Below are 24,582 nucleotides of genomic sequence, written 5' to 3' on the forward strand. Positions count from 1 at the left end.
GCCACCAGGGAAGCCCCTATTTTTTTTTTTTTTTTGATGCATTTCAGAGTGAGTTGCAGACATCAGTATACTTCACTCCTAAACCTTCTGTATGCATATCATTAACTAGAGGTCAATATTTGTTTACAGTTTCTTCTTAAGGTAAAATTTACATCTGATGAAACGCACAAATCTTAAGTGTACCGTTTGATGAGTTTTGACAAATGCATACATCTGTGTAACCCAAACCCTATATCAAAATACAGAGTCATCAACCAGAAAGTTCCCTCTGCCCGTTCCCAGTCAATTCTCATTCCCACTCCATCCCCAGAGGCAACTGTTGTTTTTAGTTTTTTTTCCATCATATATTAATATTGTGTGTTCTAGGGCTTCAAATAAATGGAATGGTACAATGTGTGCCCTTTTCTGCAAGATGTCCATCACTTAATGTAATGTTTTTGAGATTCATTCATGTTGTTGAATGTATCAATAGTTTGTTCCTTTTTATTGCTAAGTAGCACTCCATTGCTTGAATATAACATTTTATCCTAACCTATCTACCATTATGAAATGTCCCTCTTTATCCCTGGCAGTACAATTTGTCTTTTTTTCTTTTTCTTTTTGGCTGTGTTGGGTCTTTGTTGCTGCGCATGGGCTTTCTCTAGTTGCAGCGAGAGGGAGCTACTCTTCATTGCGGTGCGCGGGCTTCTCATTGCAGTGGCAGGAAGAACTGACATCTTAAGAAGATCGAGTCTTCCCTTGGGACTTCCCTGGCGGTCCAGTGGTTAAAGAATCCGTGCTTCCACTGCAGGGCGCGTGGGTTCCATCCCTGGTCAGGGAATTAAGATCCCGCATGCTGGGCAGTGCAGCCAAAAAAAAAAAAAAAAAAAAGGTTGAGTCTTCCTATCCATGAACATGGAATATGTTTTCACTAAGCGTGACTATAACTTTTTTTATTGAATATATTTGACAGATAACATTGTGTATATTTAAGGTGTACAATGTGTTATTTTGATATATTTATATTTTGTAATATGATTGCTGTTGTAGTGATACCACATTACATAATCATAGCACAATATTGTTGTCTAAATTCATTATATGGTGCATTAAGATCACTATGGCTTATTTACTATTTGTTGCAAGTTTGTATCCTTAAACAACATCACTTTTTTATCCCCAAACACCCATCCCCTGAAAACTACCATTTTACTTTACTTTATCTTTTGTTTGACTTTTTTAGATTCCACATATAAGTGATATCATACAGTACTTGTCTTTCTCTATCTGACTTATCTCACTTAGCATAATGTGCTCAAGGTCTATCCATTTTGTCACAAATGGCAGGATATCCTCTTTTTTCATGGCTGAATAAAAATTCCATTGTGTATACATACCACATCGTTTTTATCCATTCATCCTCTGATGGGCATTTAGGTTGTTTCCATACCTTGGCTATTGCAAATACTGCAATAAACATGGAAGTGCATTTATCTCTTCGAAATACTGTTTTCACTTCTTTTGGGTATATACCCAGTAGTAGAATGCTGGATCATATGGCAGTTATATTTTTAATTTTTTGTGGAATCTCTATATTGTTTTCCATAGTGGCTGGACCAATTTACATTCCCACGAACAGGGTATAAGGGTTCCCTTGTCACCACATCCTCACCAGCAACTGTTGTCTTTTGTCTTCTTGATGACAGCCATTCTAGTGGGAGCATGACTCTTAAATTTTAAGTGTGAATGGAGAGATCACTGGCTAAGGGAAGAGGGGACCCCATTCAGACTTTATTCAAAAATTGCATTTTGGGGACTCCCCTGGTGGCGCAGTGGTTAAGAATCTGCCTGCCAATGCAGGGGACACAGGTTCGAGCCCTGGTCCAGGAAGATCCCACATGCCATGGAACAACTAAGCCCATGCACCACGACTACTGAGCCTGTGCTCTAGGGTCTGTGAGCCACAACTACTGAGCCTGCATGCCACAACTACTGAAGCCTGCGCGCCCTAGAGCCCACGTGTTGCAACTACTGAGTCCACGTGCTGCAACTACTGAAGCCCATGCGCCTAAAGCCTGTGCTCCGCAACAAGAGAAGCCACTGCAATGAGAAGCCCATGCACCACAATTTGGTCCAAACTTATCCACAAATATCTTTGTAAAATTATTTAAATTATTTCTTTCTCTTTCTCCATGGATAATAGCTTAATCAGAATTTTTTCAATGCCCAACCCCAATTCCTCAACCTTAGCTCAAATGGCTAAGCCAAACTCAGGTGTCCCCTTCTCAAACACTGAAAACTTATGGCTAGACTTGAACCCTCATTAAAGCTAAACTGACTTCCCAACTTAGAAATTTCAGGATGCAGTCTCTTGGTGTTTCAAGCTCGAGACTAGTCCTTCTCTGTAATTTAGCTCAGATTTACCCATTGCCTGTCTTTATTTCTAAACCCTGTATCCAGACCCTGGTAGTATTGTATCAGATTGCTATTATTAATTAGTGCAGGCCTCTCCACTTCCATTCTCCCTTCACCCCAAAATGTTTTGCCCATTATATGTGCCTTGCTGCTATTTGAAAGCCTCCAATTGCTCTCTAGTGCTTCAAATAAAATCAGAGCTGGGACTTTCCTGGTGGCGCAGTGGTTAAGAATCTGCCTGCCAATGCAGAGGAGACGGGTTTGAGCCCTGGTCCAGGAAGATCCCACATGCCGCGGAGCACTTAAGCCCGTGTGCAACAGCTACTGAGCCTGCACTCTACAGCCCGCAAGCCACAACTACTGAGCCCACGTGCCACGACTACTAAAGTCCGCATGCCTAGAGCCCGTGCTCAGCAACAAGAGAAGCCACTGCAATGAGAAGACCGTGCACCGCAACAAAGAGTAGCCCCTGTTCACCGCAACTAGAGAAAGCTCGTGTGCAGAAACAAAGACCCAACACAGCCAAAAATAAATAAATTAATTAACTTAATTTAAAAAGAAAAAAATGAAAATCAGACAGTTTTCTAACAGTTGTTACCAGAATAATTCCCCAGGGAAAGCTGCTCTGTCTGTTCTCAGCTGCTCTACATTCTGCCTCATCTCCTATATTCTGGGCATAAAAAACCCTCTTATCCTAATTTTTGATGACTTATTCTCCTACCTCTATGTCTTTGTCCAAGCTTCCCAACTGACATGAAACTACCTTACTTCATCCATCCATGCCATCCAATGCAGCTCCTTCATCAAGTGGCACCACTTCCTCCAGCAAGATTCCACGATTGGTCCAGTATCCTACTAACCTCTATCTCTGAACTTCCATTCCCCCTCAGAGTACCACTAAATTTTACAATGAATTCTTTTTCTTATCTGCCTTGTTAGATAGTAAATCCCCCAAAACTCCCTCTTCTGTAATATGTATCCCCAAGTGCCTTGTATAGTGCTTTGCACTCAATGAACACCTACTATGAACTTGTGAACTAACCAACCACTTGTAGAATATATATGCCCAGATTCCACCAAGGGTTTACTGGGAAAAGAGTAGGGAAAACATACATGATAACTTTGTTCCACAATTCATTTACTGAATTGGGGCAGGTGATTTAACAACAGATTGCAAGATAAGGTTGGGAGAGAAGAGTTCTGGCTTTCTCTCCCAGGAGCCAGTTTTGTCATGGATGCTTGTAAATTTTCAAAAATAGCCATCCGTTGTTGGGCAAGCTGGGTCTCAAGCTGGAGACTGGCATACATATATTCTAGGAGTCCTAGGCATTCCTTGGGCTTGTGGTCAATTCCTGAAGGAAGAGCAATGGAGGTGCAAAGGACACAAAAGAGAGATTTTATAATTGTACTGAGGTGGGAAGGGCTCTAATAAGATGACTGCTCTAATCTTTCTGGGCACAACTCAACCCAGATGCAGTTGTGCTCAGCTGTCACCTTCTCCATGAAGTCTATCTGGCTACCTATTTGAAACGAATCCACTGGAACTTTTTACCCACTCTCTTGCTTTATTTTTCCCTTAGTACTTATGATTATTTGGCATATTTTGTAATTAGTTACATAATTGTTGGCTAATTCCCCCTTCTAGAATGTAAGCTCCAGGAAGGCATAGATTTTTGTCTGATTTGTTCACTATTGTGTCCCCAGCACCTAGAAGAGTAAATACCTGGCACATAAGTGTTCAACAAATATTTGATGAGTGAATGAAATGGTCTGAGAGTGAGGCCTAACTTCCCTTTCAAGAGCTCAGGGAATGCCTCAGCATTCTTCTTACCTGACATAGTAAGGTCATCAGCAGTGACCCGAAGTTCTTCCTGTTGTCTAACTTTCACCAGTCTTGCTGAAATCAATTCTTTTTCTAATGTTTTCAACTACATTATACACATCCAGCTCTTAGTTAACCTTGGTAGTTATTTATCCATTGTTTGTGTATTTATTGGTCTTGACTTCTTTGTTAAACTTTGAGGTCCTCAAAAACAGGAGTCATGACTGTCTAGTGCACTGCGTGGCTTCCCACAGGTATGCTAAATACCCACTGATGTTGCCATGGGAGGATGAATAACTGAAATGCAAAGAAACTGAGCTAACTGTTACTATTTCCTTCCCTGGCCACTTTTCAACTAACATTACTAGCAAGCAATAAAATTTTCAGCCAGTTCCAGCCACCTCCTCCATACAACCTTCCCCCTGCTGAGTCCATTTGGGAAATCCACCCTGCATCCTTCCTTACCTGAGGACAGCTTTGTTGCTGGGATTTTCAGGCAAGTGGCTGGTGGGGAACTTGCTTGAAGGTTAATAAAGTTGGGGGTGGGTTTGGCTCGACAAAGAGGCACAGCATTACCTTCCTCTTTGGCTGGAACAAAATCAGAGGCAACTAAGTCAGAGTTCATTCCGACAAGGGACAGCCTAATTAGATCCCTGCATCTGGTCTATGAATGCAGGTGCTGAGACCCTGGCCTGAATATCTTCAAAGAAAGTTATATAAAACAAAAGAGAAACCATAGTGGGACTGAGGAAAACCAAGCAGGGTTGGGATAAGCTAAAATCTAATTTGCTTATATTCTGCAAGTTCTTATTGATCTGTGCTACATGCTGACTACTGTGCTGAATGTTAGGGCATACACAAGACATCTAAGACATGGTTTCTTAGGTGTTTAATACCTACTTAGGAAGACGAATCAGACACTGGCGAAATGGTGATATAACAACACAGGACATAAACAATGAGTCTGACAGTCTTGGGTGAAAGTAAGTCCTTTTATCTTTTAGTTACACTAAGATGTGATTAAATGTAAAAATGAATGTTTTTGAAATGGGATAAGATATCAATATGAGTACAACAGTCAAAGAAGACTCCAGGCAGGTGGAGGATATTTATTGGACCTTGAAAACAGGAAGCTTTGGATAAGTGGAAAAGATATTTCAAGTGGGAGAAAAAAAACATGGTGTGAGCAAAGGCAAGGAAGCAAGAATATGGCCAGAAGGATGAGGAGCCCTAAAAAAGTGGCCAGAATTACAGGGTGGAGAGTGGGAAAGCAGGATGGGTCATGGAAGACCCTTTCCAATAGCAAATCTGAGACTTTCTCAGAAAGTCACTGAGCCTTTTAGGATTAGAAAATATGATAAAATTTCTACTTTAATTAATCCACTGGGATTAAAATGGGTTGGACATGGAAGTTCTCAGGGGAAAACAGATTACCTTTGGCAAAAATAGTTACGTTAGAAGGAAAATTTGATTTGTAGGGAGAAAATCATGAGTCCTATAGGAGACATATGTCATTTCTGTCTACTGAGCAACCCTTGCTCTGGAAAACTACTCTTTCCCCAGATTCCAGGTCATACATACATCAGACCCCTCTCCATATTCCAACGGGAATAGGCATGTGACCCAATACAGGGCAATCATGGTATCCTATCCCCCTTGGCAACTGTGACTGATTGAAGGGGTAAGCACATGAGGCAAACTGGGCCAGTCATTCCTTGGGATTGATATATAGATTCTGTGTCAAAGCTTGCTTTCCTCTGATTTGCTATGCTGGGAAGATGTAAATTTGGGGTCAATGAAAGCTACTGAATTTGGCTAGCATGCTATGAAAAGCAGATATAAGCAAGAGATTAGAGAGAAGAGAGAGTCCAGGAGAAAGATGGAGAGATGGGCAGATAGCTACAGGCACTGAATCCCCAGTTCCAGTCCCTGTGGTACTGGTAGCTCTTCTTCCTACTCTCTGACTACCTCAGCAACCTCCCAACTGCACAAGCCTCTGAATTTCCTTTCTCACTCAAGGGAATCTGAGTTGGGGTAATGTCACATTAACATACATCACATTTTGGACATATTGGATCTGAGGTGAGACAAGACAGTCCAAATAGAAATGCCTAGAAAAACAGCCAGAGAGAAGGCACTGAGCTCAGGTGAAAGGTCAAACTGCCAGGCCAGTCACAAAGAGGTGATAAAGGAACTGCAAAAATACATTAGCTCTCCAAGGTCAAAGACTGTGAGAGAAAACTGGACCTTTGGGGAACTCCTCCTCAGGAGTTTGGAAGATGAAAAGGAAGTGGCAAAGTAGACAGAGGGGCAATGGATGGAAAGGCAGAACAGCTGGTTCTATGAAAGAATTAAAGGGGTTGAGACAGTGGGGAATCCATTATTCACTATCATAATGAGATCAAAAAAGGATAAAAAAAATTAAATTCATTCATTCATACACATAAGAGACAGGTAAGTGCTTGCAATGTATCAGCCACTGAAGATACCACAGTGAGCTAAACAGACATGGTTGCTATTCTCATGGAACTGACAGTATTGCCGTTTAGACAGTCATTAAGTGATCAAGCACCATCAGTTACTCTTGGTGAGGGAAATCCATGTTTTTGCCCTGGGTTTGTGGATTTTTCTGAGCCCTACCGTAGGTCTTCCATCTTCTCCTCACTCCTGCTCCAAAGTCATCACCACATTTGATGGCTCATTCAGCACGGTAAGGAGCTAGAAGGTGAAACTCAGGCCTCAAGATTCTTCTCACCATTTGACAAATTTGTGAACTTCCATGCAAATGCGCTTCTAATTTGGGCCCTTCCTAGGTGTATGAGGATGCATTTTCTACTGAATTCTAAGGTTTGATGAGTACGTTACACACAGTCCATACTAAAGGAACCATATTTCTGACTGGACAATGTATAACAGAGGATGAGGCTGGGGAGCAGCAAAAGGAAGCAGAACAGAGAAAATAATAAAAAGTGATTTACATACATTATCTTATACATTTCTCATAATGACCCTATGAAGTAGGTAGCTTTATCCGCATCTTTTTTGAGAAAACTTAAGTTAGGAAATTTGCTCAAGATTCCACAATGAGTATGTGCCAATGGCGGAATCAAATCCAGGCCTACAGACTCCAGTCATGCTCCTTACCACTGCACAATATAATCTGTGAGAAGAGCTAGTTCATTTATGTTCAAGTTATGAGAGAGCAAGCCTCTCAGATAGAGTAATCTACCCCACCTAACAGTTAAGTGAATAGGCTCTGGAGTCAGATGGTCTCAGGCACTTCCCTGGCCACCAAGTGGGGCTGTCCCACTCAGTCTGAGTATCTGTGCACTCTAGCCAACAATACTTCTTCTGTTCTAAGTATTAAGAGGAGATACAAAGGAATAATTAATATATTCATTCAACATATAATTATTGAGCATCTGGGACTTTCCTGTTGGCACAGTGGTTAAGAATCTGCCTGCCAATGCAGGGGACACAGGTTCAAGCCCTGGTCTGGGAAGATCCCACATGCTGCAGAGCAGCTAAGCCTGTGCGCCACAACTACTGAGCCTGTGCTCTAGAGCCCGTGAGCCACAATTACTGAAGCCCGCACGCCTAGAGGCCATGCTCTGCAACAAGAGAAGCCACCGCAATGAGAAGACCACACAGGGCAACGAAGAGCAGCCACCGCTCACCACCAACTAGAGAAAGCCTGTCCACAGCAATTAAAACCCAAAGTAGCCAAAAATAAATTTAAAAATTTATTTAAAAATTATTGAGCATCTATTATTTAACAGATACAGTTCTAGCCACTGGGAATACAGGAATGTTTCCATTTAGTGGGAAATGCAGAACATATACAAATACTTTCCAATTAAATAAGTAACAGGAAAAAATATACCTACAACTAGCTTCATTTTCCCACAAGCTGAGCAATTAAGGAGGTCTGGTTGTTTTGTTTTATTTTTTGTTTTTGTTTTTTTTGTGGTACACAGGCCTCTCACTGTTGTGGCCTCTCCCGTTGCGGAGCCTGTGCTCCGGACGCGCAGGCTCAGCAGCCATGGCTCATGGGCCCAGGCGCTCCGCGGCATGTGGGATCCTCCCTGACCGGGGCACGAACCCGTGTCCTCTGCATCAGCAGGCAGACTCTCAATCACTGCGCCACCAGGGAAGCCCAAGGAGATCTGGTTTTAAGGGAGAGGAAGCAGGGCCTCTGAAACACACCTCTTCTGTTAGTAGGATGACTAGAATGCTGCTCCACCTGAAGTGTGGTGCCTGGGAAAGAATTACATGACCACTGACAACCCATGCTATTATTTTATTATTAACAACTTCATAAGTTCTCCCCAGCAGAGCTCAGGCTGTTCCAATTTGGGGAGGAAAAAATGTGAAAGGGTGTACTGTTCTATCTCATGGCCAAATATAAGTAATTGTTCTTGAATTGATCTTGGTCTCACAGCCCCTTCATTAGTTTGGAAAACAGCTGTTTCTAGTAGCACTGCAGCCTTTTTTCCCGGACAAAATAGTACTGTAACCATGCCCAAACCTTAAGAGTCTCCTATGAACGGGCAAATATTCTGTGTTCTCTCCTCGTTTTAATTTCTGTAATATCCGTCCTTTTCCTGTCTTGTAAGGTAATTTAAAAACTCTGGCTTCCCAACATCTCTAATGCACCGGTAGCTGAGGAGATGAGGAGGGCAGAAGAGGGAATGGGCGTGGAGAAAAAAAATCTTAGAGCACTACAGGGAACAATTGAAAAAGTGTTTTAGATATGATAACTCGGGGAAAAAGTAAGCCATCACCCTCCGGTACCGTTCACAGCCTCAGCAGAAGACATTTACCTAATAAGGTGAAGGTCCACGCACAGCAACGAGTCAGAGACAATAAACCACAATTCCCAGCGTGCCCGAAAGAATAGTTAACCGCCCAGCACAGTCCGATCGGACTACAACTCCCATTTCACCCCGCATCACACCGGCCGGGTCTTCCCTCAACCACCGGTTTAAGCCCCGCCCCTCCATCCCTCCCGGTTGCTAAGGCTGGAACGAAAGCGTGGAAACTGTTACGCTTTTCTTGACCTTCGGAACCCGAGAGGAGCTGAGGCGCAAGAGTTTAAGGACCTCACCTGCTGTGTTAATCGAAGGCCTCAAACCCAGCACCAACCCTTGTAGTTGATACACATGCGTAGTGGCATGTCGGCCAACTGCCCCAGCCTTGGCGCTTGCGCGGAGGTTCGCGCAGCACGCGGCCGGGAGCGGCCACCCTATTGCGCAAGCGCCTGTGCCCTCTCACTGCCATCATCGTGCTCTCTCTATCTAGCTTTCCCTGCGTTATTACGTAGGGGGCGGGTCTAAGAATGTCAATTGGTCTGTGTGCGTGCCGGTCAGTGAGGTGGGTGCGGTGATTGGTGGCGACCCGGAGAGTAGCGGGTTTGCGTGTGAGCCCTGTGGAAGCAGCGTTTTCTGGGCTTCGCTGGTTCTCTCTCTCCAGAAGGTTCTGCTGGTTCCCCCAGCTCGGGGTACCCGGCTCTGCATCGCGCCGCCATGATGGGCCATCGTCCGGTACTCGTGCTTAGTGAGTTGTGGGAAAGCCGGGGAAGGGACCCCCCCCCCCTTCACCACCCTTCTTTTTCCGCACTTTACAGCCTTGCCTCAGCCCAGTCCCGCTCAGGTCCGGCCACTGAGCCTTCCAGTCGTTAATTTTGGAAGCCCCTTCTCCCGTTTTCCTCTCTTCTCTTAACCCATTTCCCTGTCTTGGCAAATGCAAACTGACCTTCCTGTCGCCGAGCCTGTTGAACGGAACGGCGTTCCGTTCTTCACCCCCAACCCCCGCCCTTGCACTCTTCCTTGAGCGATTTTCAGTGTGTAGCTGAATGAATAAAGATTTTTTAGTTTGGCCTAGCTTTATGATCTTGGCCCATTCCTTAGTAACGGTGTGGCCTCGGCCAAACTGCTTGATTGAAAATGGCTCCATCTTTGTTATTAGGGTTAACAGTATTTCCTCATAGGATTGTGAGGCTTAAATGAGATAAGGAGATACAGCTGTTTAAAAGAGGGTCTGGCAAACAGCGAGTGGTATCCTTGGCCACTTCCTCTTCGGTAGCTGTCCTCTTGAATTTCTGTTAGTCAACCCCCTTTCACGAAGTAACCCTGCTTCCCTCACTGGTCCGGCTTAGATGTAATTATTCCCTCAAGTGTCCCCTACGTTGTAATCTTTCCCACTTACCAGCTGAGTTTTCCCAGATTCCTCGATTGGTTCTCTTTACCCTTCGGGAACATCCCAGATTTCTTTCCTTACTTACGAGTCCCATTTCCCTTGTCTTCCCTTGGTATGATTCCAACCTGTGTAACTTCTGTATCCTATTTGCAAGAGCACTTGAGATGCCTGACTAGCCATTTTCCCTCCCTCACCATCTTCTTTGTAGAGAATGCTATTCCAAGATTTTATCTATTTTGTCTATACCTGAGAAATAACTGTTTTCAGACAAGAATTCACTTAACCCAGAAAAAAAACCCTGTTTTTTCTGATGAATCCATCAGAAAGGTCCATGTAGGATTTTAGTTATCACTGTCTGAAATAGGAATCGAAATCCTGAGAATTGTGTTTAGTTTTGATGGGACTGGATCGAAAATTTTACAGCAAATTGTAGGGAAAATATAATTTGGAGAGAGGAGTGAGACGTTACTTAGGTTCAATTATAGTCATTGGCTTGTCTCCCATTGAGAGGGCCCTGGGGTGACTGAGTGGTGCCTTGTGCAGCCCTTTGGAGATCCACGTTAATCTCTGGCATTAGTGGCTGTATCCAGTTAGGCTCCTTATTTAAATATGTAGTCAGCTCTTCCTAATGGTAAATGGGTAACTGAGGCATTCTTGTTATGTCCAAGCATGAAGTGACTATCTTGGCAGACCCAGACACTTGAGTGTGTGTTCTCATTCCACAGCACAGTGGGGGGCACTATCAGTAATTATGCTAGGACTGTCAGTATGATTCCCCATATCCAAGTAGGAGAATATGAACCCCCAAACTCCCTTTTTACGTAAAGGAGAGATTGATGCTTTTAGAGACACCAGCCCTTTGAGAATCTCACGGATCGCAGATCTCAGGTTATGAATTCTTGCTGTAAATACATGAATGTTTGGCTAGAGGGAAAGTGATGACCAAGATTACAAAGTTGAAGCTTTATGGATTGTTTCTTCGTATACCAGGGGTTGAAGTAAATAAAGAAGTAAGTAGCCATAAGTATGTACGTTTACTTTTTAACAGTTTGTCGAGGTATAATTGACATACAATAAGCTGCACATATTTAAAGAGTACAAGTTGATAAGCTTTAATTCGTATATACATCATGAAACCTGGGTGTTTTTATTTTCAAAGATCGGGGAATAAATAGCTTATATACAGTGGGGCAGTCCTGAGCTGTTGCCTTTTGTTTTTATCTATTTTAGGCCAGAACACAAAGCGTGAATCTGGAAGAAAAGTTCAATCTGGAAACATCAATGCCGCCAAGGTAGATAGCACATCTTTTAAGTTGTTTATAATAGTTTGCCTGTAGCTGCCTTCCCTAGTATTTCTGTGTTTGTTTGCAATTTGGCAGAGGAAAAGTTGACTTCCGTTCCTTCAGGATATTTCTCTCGGTGATAAGGAGAAGGAAGCCTTCCCTCTCTGAGCTGGGCCTAATGGTCTTCTCATACTAACTTGTGCATATTCTATTGCTGTACGTTGTCTCATAATATTCTATTTGTGTTTGTCTCTCATACTAGACTGAGTTAGTTGAAGGGAAGAACTGTATTAATTCCCTTTTGTATTCTTAGTACTCATTGTAGATCCTGCATAGGTAGGTATTCAGTAAATATCTTTTGAATGAAAGAATGAAAAAGCCCTAGATCTAATTAGCATGGGGTGGAGGCTACTATCATGGAAAGAAATACAAATACGTGGACCTTCAGTTATCTGGACTGCTGGGAAACTGAAGCTCTGGAAGGCATGTCTCTTTTTTTCCTTGTGAAAAGTTATTTCTTTCTGCATCCAGAAAACATTCCCAAAGCGGAAAAAGCAAAGAACAGAATCTAGCCATGTGGCGTGCTGTATTTAAAGCGGTCACCAACCCTACTTTAGAAGTGTCCTTGTTAAAACACTGGCTCTGTGGGTTACTCATGCCTCTTCCCCTAACACATTCACCATCTTCTGATTTGTGCTTACATGTTTTGTATTTTCTTTCCATAGACTATTGCAGATATCATCCGAACATGTTTGGGACCCAAGTCTATGATGAAGGTAGGCTTATACTGAAACTTCGACTACAGATTTTCCCTTTCTGTTTTCTGAGACACTTAAATATAACTTCTGCTTTTGTCCTAGATGCTTTTGGACCCAATGGGAGGCATCGTGATGACCAATGATGGCAATGCTATTCTTCGAGAGGTTTGACTTTTTGTTTTGCTTTCTAACATTTTATAAAGGATACATAAAGAGATAATGTAAATAATGATTAGCTTTTTTGGGCTGCTGTAGCAAGTTACCACAGACTGTGTGACTTGAAACAACAGAAATTTATTCACATGGACTGGAGGCTGGCGGTCCAAACTCAGGGTGTCAGCAGTGCCATGCTCCTTCTGAAGGCTCTAGGGAAGAATCCTTCCTCTTATAGCTTCTGATGCTTGACCGCATTCCTTGGCTTATAAACTCCCCTTCTGTCATGGCATTTTCTTGTGTGTCTCATAAGGGCACCAGTGGTTGGGTTTAGAATGTACCCTGATTACCTCTGTGACCTCATTTTAACTTGGTTACATCTGCAAAGACCCTATTTCCAAATACAATTTTCAGGGGATGAGACATCAACATGTTCTTTCAGAGGACACAATTCAACCACAACAATGGTGTTCCCAATAAATAAGCTAAAAGATACTGTTCTGTTCTCAAGAAACTTCAGTAGTTAAGTTGTCCTAATGCATTTTTCCCCAAAAAGAAAGACTTGGAAAGGTGTTTTACTTAGATCTCTTAGGGGCCACTTTTAATCTTTAAAGCTGTGGTAAAACAATAAAAGGGAGTCAGTGTGGAAGCAAGAAGCTCAAGAGTTAGGACCAAGCAGAATGGGTTAAGAGGTCTTTCTTTCAGATTCAAGTACAGCATCCAGCAGCCAAGTCCATGATTGAAATTAGCCGGACACAGGATGAAGAGGTTGGAGATGGGACCACATCTGTAATTATTCTTGGTAAGAAAAGAATGGAAGGTTGATAAGGAAAATTAGATTGAAACATTAAGATTTTTGCCAGAAATAACATCAGATATTTTTGTTTTGTTTTGGCCGCAACGCGTGGCATGTGGGATCTTAGTGCCCTGAGTAGAGATGGAACCCACCGCACCTCCTGCAGTGGAAGCATGGAGTCTTAACCACTAGACTGCCAAAGAAGTCCCCTGAGTCATATTTTAAGAAGAACATTTTTACCAATCCACTAATTATAAATGTTTAAAGAACTTTTTGCTAATTTTCTGTGTATTCTCTCCAACTGAGCATAAAATGTTCATCGTGGTATAGGATGAGCTTTGCAAATCTGGTTGAATAAAATACAGTCCATTGTCATTACTCACAATAAGTTATATTCTATAAAGTCACCACAAACACTGAATTAGTGAATACTAAACCATCACTCCAGGAGGAGTATGGGGTTAGGTTCCTCAAGCCTCCAGTCACATATTTATCAGTGCATAAATATATACGTTTTATGTTTTGTTTGTTTGTTTTAAAGACACCTTATTTAATATATGTTGTTGATTCATTAACACTGGACTCATGCCCAGTAGCACTATAACTTACGCCTGAACAAATATTATGTAGTAAGTTATTGTCGGTACAGAGCACATTACAGCTTTCTTGCACGTAGGAAAACTAGATAGTACTTTAGCACTATACTTAGGCCATTTTAAACAGTGAAATCAACAAGAAAATGCGCAAAAAATGTAGAAAACGTGCCACTAAACATACCACGTAAAGGACACTTGTTTACATGTGTTACATGGGAATTCCCCGGTGGTCCAGTGGTTAGAACTCCACGCTTTCACTGCCGAGGAGGTGGGTTTGACCCCTGGTCCGGGAACTAAGATCCCACAAGCCGTGTGGCACAGCCAAAAATAAAAATTAAAAAATTAATTAATTTAAGAAAATGAAAATCTGTAGCAATATGTTTTTAGGAATTGAGAAAAAAAACTTTTCTAATTAGGAGATGCCAATTTATAGTGTTGGTCCACAGGCCTAAAAATAGAATCCTTAACAAAATTATTATATGAACTTCTTAAAAATTAATTTTTAAATGCCTTTGTATTGCATTTTGAGAATGGTGAGTTGGGTCGAAATTTGCTTGAGTCACCACCAACTAATCACATCTTTAGATCCAGTTCTTTTGTGGATTGAGAATTAATTACATATGGCTAGTTCTGTACTTTGAAGAGAAACTTGGAGGATGAAAGAAGTAGGTAAGGCTCCATATGCTTTTTCACTTATTTGGGTAGAAGATGAGCTTTAGGTATCAGGCAGAATTTTTTAGCTGGTAATCTTAGTTAAATCTTGTGGAGATATTAAGTAAGTATCCATGAGTCTAGGTTTCTTAGACTTAGGTAGCTTTTAAAAAACCCAAACTGCCATTTCTGAAGATATCTTTCTTCTATGATACTGTTCTGATTCTTCTTTAACAGGGTATAGTCTTTTCTAAGTTAACTTATTAGAGCATGTTTCAAAATATTTGATTATCTTTCTTTTAATATACATGATGGTCACTTAGGAATTCTAAAGTATTGAAATCAAACATTTGAGCACATGCCAAAGAGTATACATGTGAACTTTTACACATTTGTGTACATTTTAAAAATTAGTGTCAGTGGACCTGGTAGTACAAGCCCTTTGTGCAGAAGGTCCTTTTTTGACCAAAATAATGGTTTTTCCTCTTTAAAACTTTTTTTAGAAACAAGCTTGTGTGTGTGTGTGTGTGTGTGTCAATTAGAATTAGAAAGTAAGGACAGTTTTTAAAAGGAGGGGACATTTTACCAATAATCCCTCTTCCAGAGGGTAAATTTTTATGGGTATTCTTGTAGATATAAAGTTTTGTGGGTTTTGTTTGTTTTCAGTACCAGCAGTTTGACTACATGCTAGGTATTGAAATAATAAGTCAATTTTCCTTTATTTTTCTTTCAATTTTAGAGTCTTTGGGAAAATGTTTACCATTTGTTTAGGAAACTGGGAACAAATATTTAGTAAGATCACAAGAATAAGTCAACCCTGGGATCAATCTTTGATCATTTAAAATATATCTGATGAGAATTTTTTTTTCCAAATTTGCTTGTACAAAGTATAAAATTTGGAATAGTATTTGCATACTTTTGGGGAAACCTACTTTAGAAAAAAGAGCAGGTATTTTTAGAAGCATAATGAAGTTGCCTTGATATCCAGGTACTTTTCAAAATGTTATGGTATATGTATCTTTTTTCAGCAGGGGAGATGTTATCTGTGGCTGAGCACTTCCTAGAGCAGCAGATGCACCCAACAGTGGTGATCAGTGCTTACCGCAGGGCTCTGGACGATATGATCAGCACCCTTAAGAAAATAAGGTATTGGAGGTGGGGACCAGAAATGGGTAGTGTCAACTATGGGAGGCCTGAAAGACTAATCTGTTCTTAGATGGTAAAGGAAGACTGAGCACATCACCAGTAGTTTATACCCTGGTATTATTTTGTGAGAAGGAGAAACAAAGAGGGGAGCAAAATGAAGGGAAGGATAAGAGAAATAAAAGTTTTTAGAAAATGGCAAAGGATGCAAAGCAGACAAATAAAAGAAGCTAGGTTTAATTCTTCAAAATATATTTTGGTTATATGCAGTCTGCTAGTTTCCATGTTAGGCACTGCTATGGGAAATGTGTAGTAAGTAAAATAGAGCTACTCTGCAAAGTTTTAGATTCTAGTGGGAGAAATAAGTTAAGGAGTTAGATAACTAATTATTCAGGGCTTAAAATACCCTACCACCGTGTATGATTATAACTAATTCAGTACTCTCTCTAAAGTACTGTGGAGGATGGTAGCCAGGGGTTTTCATTAAAATCAAAAGGACTGGTACTGAAAATGCTATTTGAGTCCTCTCTAGTTATCACAGAGCTTGCTGTTAGTCTATGTTTGCTGAGTGCTATAAGGTAATAAAAGGAATATAGGAATGTGTGACTTCTACTTGAGGAAATGTCAGTTAAGTAAGAACATGATACAGAATGCAAAATTTTTCTGATTAAAAAGGTTGTTTAAAAAATAAAACCTGGGACTTATCTGGTGGCCCAGTGGTTAAGAATCCGCCTGCCAGTGCAAGGGATACAGGTTCGAGCCCTGGTCCGGGAAGGTCCCACATGCCGTGGAGCAACTAAGCCCATGAGCCACAACTACTGAGCCTGCGCTCTAGAGCCCGCGAGCCACAGCTACAGAAGCCTGCACGCCTAGAGCCTGTGCTCCGCAACAAGAGAAGCTACCACAGTGAGAAGCCCGTGCACTGCAAGTAGAGAAAGCCCACAGGCAGCAACGAAGACCCAACACAGCCAAAAATAAATCAATTAATTAAATAAATTTATTTTTAATTAATTAATAAAAACCTATAATTTTCTACTCATATCCTTAGGTTGTCAGGTACACAAGTACCTAGCAATTTGGTGAGCTTTGTATTGTACTTCCTGCTGTAAGAAACAAAGTATATGATAATATCTGTCTAGCACTCTTAAGGAGGTGTTTGATTTAAAACATTTTTATGGGGCTTCCCTGGTGGCACAGTGGTCGAGAGTCCGCCTGCCAATGCAGGGGACATCCATTCGTGCCCCAGTCTGGGAAGATCCCACGTGCCGCGGGGCGGCTAGGCCCGTGAGCCATGGCCGCTGAGCCTGTGCTCCACAATAGTGAGAGGCCTGCGTACTGCAAAAAAAAAAAAAATTTTTATGAAGTAAACTTTGTAAGAATGTAGAGTACACAAAGGATTTATTGAATATTTGGAGCTGAATCATTAATGATTTTTTTTATCAAGCAGTAACTGCCTGTATATCTTAGATAATAATTTTGGAACTATTGCTTTTTCCCTAAAATACATAATTCAGCAACTATTTAATGATTGCTTATTGTGTGTCTTACTGTGTTAATAAAAGGGATTTCAACAGTATGTGAAAATTTGGACAAGATGGTATCCAAGGTCTCTTACTAGATAGTCTTGCCATGTGCAAATTTATAGTCTCGTTGGAGGAGACTAAACACATAAAAACACTGTGGCACACCATGTATTATGATGCTAGGTAAAATAGAATCAGTTGTCCAAATGGATAGCACAGACCGATGGTGATTCTCAAGAGGAGCTCTCAGAATTTGCTAGTTACAGGATGAGGTTTCAAAGATAAAATGTGTCTTGACCCAAGTTGTGAAAGTAATAGAGTTTATTTGGTTGGAGCAGAAGGTAAAGAAATTATTTTACTGTAAACTCTAAGCGTGGAGAGTTGTCAGACATGAGAACAGATTACTCAGGGATTTGAGACACCTTTCAGGGATGGGTTAATTATAATCTTGCTAAAAGGCAGAGGGTGAACAAAGTTACTTCTTGATAACACTTAGTTTCCTACAAAGGAACAGATTCCCCTTGTTCTGCCTGTTGGCCCACTATTATAGTCATCAAGATATAGATGAAGACTTCCATAAACATCCAAGATCCCACTGAGCATATTATTTGTTTTTCTTTTCTCCAGTACCCCTGTTGACACCAGTAACCGAGATGCGATGCTGAACATCATCAACAGCTCCATTACTACCAAAGTAATCAGTCGGTGGTCTTCTTTGGCTTGCAACATTGCCCTGGATGCTGTCAAAACTGTACAGTTTGAGGAGAACGGTCGGAAGGAGATTGACATCAAGAAATATGCAAGGGTAGAAAAGGTAAACTCTTTGAGTGTGTACTTTGGAGACAAATTATTTCCTAGAATGAGACACTTGTGGAGGAAATAAGTTTAAATCAGAGCAAGATATTTTTATTATTAGAACCAGGAAGAAGAGTATTTGCTACCTGGAAAACAAAAACTTGGAAAAAGAGGGTGCCAAAGAGGTATCTGAAATAATTCTGTTAGCTTCATTGCTGTCCCTACACAGGGTCTACAGGGGCAAGAGAAAGGCTTATTTTTGTGTCTGTATTTGTGCATTTGTGTACGTATCAGCCACTGGGTCAGGAAATAAACAAGGGCTCTACAGCATAGCGCTAATAAGCCCCAGAATGCTTTCTCCATCTTTATTAATTTAAGATTTAAAAGTAGCATTAATATCTTGTGGCCAGTAGATGGAGCCCTATGTCTAAAATTCATGGAAATATCTTTCAGGAAGTAGAGATCTGCACCCTTTTTTTTCTTTTTAAGTAGTATTGCGTGATTCTCCATTCATCTATTCGGCTGCGCCAGGTGTTAGTTGCGGCACACAGGATCCTCATTGCAGCATGAAGGATCTTTTAGTTGCCGCACGTGGGACCTAGTTCCCTGACCAGGGATCAAACCCAGGCCCCCTGCATTGGGAGTGCAGAGTCTTACCCACTGGACCACCAGGGAAGTCCCTGTGCCCCTTTAAATCTGTCAATCACTGAATTTCTGTCTCAGCCGACCTTCAAATTGTGTATCATGTGCTAAGATTGATGTGCTTCCTAGAGAGAAAGAAATATGATTGCAACTGTAGTTGTTTTAGAGGTTCATGGAAAAAAGATACTTTAAAAATCTGAAATGGTGGTCATTTGGGAAAGATGAATGTCTGGGCAGGGAGTTGAGAAATTGTCTCCTTGTTGTGGATTGAAGTGGTTCTTTTGCTCAGATACCTGGCGGCATCATTGAAGACTCGTGTGTGTTACGTGGAGTCATGATTAACAAGGATGTGACCCATCCGCGGATGCGGCGCTATATTAAGAACCCTCGCATCGTGCTGCTGGATTCTTCTCTAGAATACAAGAAAGGAGAAAGCCAGGTAATGTCCCTGGCCCTATTCCTTAAATTTGATGTAAGAATCTGTTAATATGGGCAAGGGAATTAAAAAGTTTGTTACATGCTTACTCTGTGACCTTTACAAGTAATCTCTGATTCTTACAACTACCCTTTACAGCAGATGATACTGACTTCCATTTTACAGATGAGGGATCTACACCTCGGAAAAGTTAGGTTAATTGCTTGAGGAACACAGCTGGTATTGGCCAAATCAGAATTTGAACCCAGCTCTGTTCAGCTTCAATTCCACACTATCATGCCACCTTTCATAATGCATCAGTAGGACATAGAGTAGGAGTTAATTGAGCTTTGAAGTGCCAAAGAATTTCCAGAGGGCAGGAAGCTTACAAGGCTCCATCACCCTTGGATAAAACAAAGTAATTGAAGTTTATCAAACAGTGGTTGGCAACAAGAATCAATTTATTAGTGGGAAGAATTAAGACGCTGAGTTACCATGTACACTGACAGGTCAGAGGAAACATTGAACTAAGTGGCTAGAGACCTTAGCCAAACTCCACTAATTACATTGTGACTTTGCATTCCAGTTGCTTTATAATCAAATGGGGTTAAACTAGATGACTGCTGGAGCTAAAGTGGCTTATAGAGGTGTTGGGTCGTGGCTTATTCTAACTCATGCTTTCTGGGATACATGAGAGTGCTGGATGGAGGGAGTATAGTAGGTGGGATGACCCTAAAGAGCTTCACCAATCCAAAATTTTTAATTCAGAGTGACTTTTCTTCACCACATAGACTGACATTGAGATCACACGAGAGGAAGACTTCACCCGAATCCTCCAAATGGAAGAAGAGTACATTCAGCAGCTCTGTGAGGACATTATCCATCTGAAGCCAGACGTGGTCATCACAGAAAAGGGCATCTCGGGTAGGACTACATTCATTTTTCCAGACTATTGTTGTGGTAGAAGAGGGTCGGTGATTTTTTTCCTCGCATGTTGTCATACACTGAACATAATTAACATGTGATGGTTAGGGTACGTGGAGGATAAAACCTGTTCAGAACCCAGGGTTTCTGGTTTCCAGCTTGACACCTCTGTTCTTGCAGATTTAGCTCAGCACTACCTCATGCGGGCCAATATCACAGCCATCCGCAGAGTCCGGAAGACAGACAATAATCGCATTGCTAGGTGAGTAGGCCAGGTAAAAATAAGATTCTCCTTCCCATGTGTTTTTATTTTGTAGCTTCGTAATGTAGTCATCCTTATCTGAAAAAGTTTAGCATAGGATAAAGCCAGCCAAATTATTTACAGATGGAAATAACCTGGGTTTAGCCATCTGCCCTCTTCAGAAGCCCTCTGTCGAGGGACTTCCTGTGGTCTAGTGGCTAGGACTCCATACTCCCAATGCGGGGGGCCTGGGTTCGATCCCTGGTCAGGGAACTAGATCCCATATGCCACAACTAAAGTTCCTGCATGCTGCAACTAAGACCCAGTGCAGCCAAGTAAGTAAATAAGTATTTAAAGAAGAAGAAGTCCTCTATCTAGAGTAACAGTTATCTGCTGCATGAGACTCTACTGCTCCTAACCAGTAGTGAACAGCTTATGCTTAGACATCTATGATCACTACCTTGGTGTAGGGATCCATTTCAGATTAGTCTGTTTTAACTAGCTCAGAATATAGCAGATCCAACAATTACCTTGATTGGATCCTCAGCTGCTGTGAATGCAACCTTAGATTGCACTCACTACTTCAGCACAAATATGTAGGCTCAGATACCATCTATTTTTAAGAGTAATTTTTTTTTAAAAGGTAAGTCTATCCTAACATCACATAATATGCCATAGATCCAAATCCAATTTTATACTTAAGACGCTTTCTCTGAAATGGTTTGGCATACATACATATACATAGTTGACTCTACATGCCCATGAGTGGGGAAAAAGTGACAAAAAATGAGCCCTACATGGGCTTCCCTGGTGGCGCAGTGGTTGAGAGTCCGCCTGCCGATGCAGGGGACATGGGTTCGTGCCCCGGTCCGGGAGGATCCCACATGCCGCCGAGCGGCTGGGCCCGTGCGCCATGGCCACTGGGCCTGCGCGTCCGGAGCCTGTGCTCCGCAACAGGAGAGGCCCGCATACCGCAAAAGAAAAAAAAAAATTAGCCCTATATTTATTAAAACTGGGTGAGACATATACTTATGTACCTAATCACCTTATTTCTTGCTTGACCTTTACATTGTCTTTAGTACAGTCCTGTTATTGGCCTTGAGATCTAACTGGGCATTATAGGATGAGTTCTATTTAGAAATGACCGTTATGTGTTATACACTTGGTCAGATATGCATAAGAATTCATTTGTCCCAATTTTAGGGTCCACTAAGTATACTTCGAATTAACTTGTATCTCGTTACGGTAGTTGCCTTAGGTATGCACACTTTCACTTATAAAGCCATATTAGTTTAAGGAAACTTCACCTATATATTTGGAACTCTATTTCACCAGGCAACCAAGACGTCTCGAGTTAGGTAGAAGTGTTGCTAGCAGTCCACTTTGGCCCTTAACCCTTACACCCCACCACAGACCCTAAGGACCAAGAAGATGAGTAAAAGTATTTGACATCATCTGGTCTTCTCCCTGTCCCCCTTCTCCCCATCTAATCAATAGAGCCTGTGGGGGCCGAATAGTCAGCCGACCAGAGGAACTGAGAGAAGAAGATGTTGGGACAGGGGCAGGCCTGTTGGAAATCAAGAAAATTGGAGATGAGTACTTTACATTCATCACTGAGTGCAGAGACCCCAAGGCCTGCACCATTCTCCTACGGGGGGCCAGCAAAGAGATTCTCTCGGTGAGTCAGCCTTGGAAGTGTGACTGAATGATCTAGGTCGTTCCATTTCTTGAGAGTTTCCCAGAGAGCCTAAAATTATCCTGTTGCCCATTTATAGTTATTTAATTGCCATCTGAAGCCACAAATCTCTCTCTTCTTTTTATTTTTAAAATATTTTTATTTTTAATCATGGTTTAAAATTTTTTAATGTAAAATTTATCATCTGAATAATTTTTAAGTGTACAGTTACAGCAGTTTTAAGTGTATTCATACTCACATGTAACAGATCTTCAGAACTTTTTTTATCTCAAAAAATTGAGACACTATACCCATTGAACAATGGCTCATCGTTTCCCCATCCACTAGCAACCACTGTTTCCTTGTTTTTTAAGTTGAAATTATAAATATTACTGTTTTTTTTCCTTAGTGAGGTTAAGTATTTTACCAAAGGCATATAGCTAGTAAGCAGAGAGTTTCCACTACACCGTGCAGCCTCCTAGAGTACACAGCTAGACAGGACAGAGTAAGGTTATAGGTCTGTCAAGCACAATGGACAAAAGCCTAACATCCCAGAGTGATACCACATTCCCCCTGGCCTTGTTGCAGTTGTAGTTAATGTGTTTTTCCAGAGTTAGTAGCATCTGCCCTGCCCAAAAGGTCTGAAGGACCTTTCTTAGTTTGCCCTCCTTGGTGGTTTACCGAATTTGGCAGTCAGGAAGTCCTTTGGTGCTTCTGATTTGTCCTTGAGTCATCAAGCTTTGGCTTTATACTCTTTGTTCGCTTTCCCAAGGAAGTAGAACGCAACCTCCAGGATGCCATGCAGGTGTGCCGCAATGTTCTCCTGGACCCTCAGCTGGTGCCTGGGGGTGGGGCTTCTGAGATGGCTGTGGCTCATGCCTTGACAGAAAAATCCAAGGCCATGACTGGTGTGGAACAATGGCCATATCGGGCTGTTGCCCAAGCCCTAGAGGTCATCCCTCGTACCCTTATTCAAAACTGTGGGGCCAGCACCATCCGTCTACTTACCTCCCTTCGGGTGAGTTCCTTTCCATGCTCTTCTCTTGATGGGGTAGGAAAAGCTGTGTTTGGCCTAAGAGGGTAGTTCATGTCTGTCTTTCCAGTTTCTCCTGGTAGCTTGTTCCTTTAAAATCTCTTCTCTTTCTTAATTTTTGATTTGTTTGTTGTCATTGCCGTTTCCTCTTATCCCTACCTTATCAGTGCAGTGTATTTGATTTTTATGTAATGGTCTCTGTCAGCTTACTTGTCCCTAGTATTTTCCCCTTTAATTATTTATGCTTGTTCCAACTATAGGCCAAGCACACCCAGGAGAATTGTGAGACCTGGGGCGTAAATGGTGAGGCAGGTACTTTGGTGGACATGAAAGAACTGGGCATCTGGGAACCATTGGCTGTAAAGCTGCAAACGTATAAGACAGCAGTGGAGGTGAGGCACTCTTAAGACATATGCTGTGCTGTTAATTTCCAGATAACCGGAAAACAGTGTGTTTGGTCCAGTCTTGAGGAGGGGGGGATAGAAGGCAGAGCATTCCCTAAAAGATCTCCCAAGGAATTCCATCCCCCTACTTATATTTAGCTCATTTAAAAAGCAACGTAGGGGGACTTCCCTGGTCCAGTGGGTAAGACTCCGTGCTGTCAATGCAGGGGGCTCGGGTTCGATCCCTGGTCGGGAAACTAGATCCCGCGTGCATGCCGCAACTAAGAGTTCACATGCTACAACTAAGAAGTTTGCATGCTGCAACTAAGAAGTCCACATGCCACAACTAAGAAGGTCCCGCATGCCACAACTAAGACCCAGTGCAGCCAAAAATAAATTTTTTTAATTTAAAAAAAAAAGGGAATTCCCTGGCAGTCCATTGGTTAGGGTTCCGTTCTGTCACTGCTGAGGGCCCGGGTTCAATCTCTGGTTGGGGAACTAAAATCCCACAAGCTGTGTAGCATGGCCAAAAGAAAAAAAAAGAAGGAAAAAAAAAGGCAAGGTAACGTAGCACAGGCTGCATCCCTTGCTGACCGAGAACTGCATTTTACATTCAAGACTCTGAAAGGGTAGATTTCAGATAAAATGGTAATTATATAGGAGGAGCTAGGTGATACGTCTAAAAGAAAACAAGTGTCCTTCCCTTCTTTGCTAACCTCTTTGGGGCTGTGGTTTTTCTCCTAGACGGCAGTTCTACTGCTGCGGATTGATGACATCGTATCAGGCCACAAAAAAAAGGGTGATGACCAGAGCCAGCAAGGCGGGGCTCCTGATGCTGGCCAGGAGTGAGCGGTGGCAAGGCAACCTCAACGCACAGAGCCAACAGTCTCCCCCTTCCCTGAGCCAGACTGCCAGGGACACTGTGGATGTCTTTGTTTGGAAGGGATTGGGTTGAGGGGCAGCCCCAGTCCCTTTCTGTCCCAGCTCAGTTTGCAAAAGGCACTGACATGTAATTCTTCTCTATTGTAAGCTTTCCATTTAGTTTGCTTCCGATGATTAAATCTAAGTCATTTGAGATGGTGGTTATTTGTTTTTCAACCTTGGGTCATATCTCTGCCTCCTGGCAAGGAGGGAAGAGGCAAAAAACCTTACTGGGA

General features: G+C 42.0%; 2 protein-coding genes across 3 annotated transcripts in view; one reads left to right on the plus strand and one right to left on the minus strand.

The window, feature by feature from the left end:
* TSACC (TSSK6 activating cochaperone) overlaps window positions 1-9,743 on the minus strand; it is a 12,872-nt gene extending 3,129 nt beyond the window's left edge. The window contains exons 1-3 of the mRNA XM_024748085.1: window positions 9,614-9,743; window positions 9,324-9,461; window positions 4,682-4,804 (exon numbers count right to left, since the gene is read on the minus strand). Coding sequence (XP_024603853.1) covers window positions 4,682-4,804; window positions 9,324-9,461; window positions 9,614-9,743 — 391 coding nt within the window. The remainder of the gene's footprint in view (window positions 1-4,681; window positions 4,805-9,323; window positions 9,462-9,613) is intronic.
* Window positions 9,623-24,500, plus strand: CCT3 (chaperonin containing TCP1 subunit 3). 2 transcript variants are annotated; one of them, XM_024748299.1, is made up of 14 exons: window positions 9,623-9,772; window positions 11,645-11,706; window positions 12,423-12,473; window positions 12,558-12,620; window positions 13,314-13,410; window positions 15,680-15,797; window positions 17,945-18,131; window positions 19,044-19,193; window positions 19,961-20,093; window positions 20,274-20,355; window positions 21,832-22,012; window positions 22,782-23,027; window positions 23,303-23,434; window positions 24,170-24,500. In XM_024748299.1, the coding sequence occupies exons 1-14, from the start codon at window positions 9,742-9,744 to the stop codon at window positions 24,272-24,274; spliced, it is 1,638 nt and encodes a 545-aa protein (XP_024604067.1). In that variant the 5' UTR covers window positions 9,623-9,741; the 3' UTR covers window positions 24,275-24,500. The 2 variants fall into 2 exon arrangements, with proteins under 2 accessions (XP_024604067.1, XP_024604068.1); XM_024748300.1 differs by having other exon boundaries at window positions 9,632-9,772; window positions 15,683-15,797.
* The last annotated feature ends 82 nt before the right edge of the window (window positions 24,501-24,582 follow it).

This window comes from Neophocaena asiaeorientalis, unplaced genomic scaffold, assembly GCF_003031525.2.
Source record: "Neophocaena asiaeorientalis asiaeorientalis breed wild unplaced genomic scaffold, Neophocaena_asiaeorientalis_V1.1 scaffold76, whole genome shotgun sequence".
Lineage (NCBI taxonomy): Eukaryota > Metazoa > Chordata > Mammalia > Artiodactyla > Phocoenidae > Neophocaena > Neophocaena asiaeorientalis.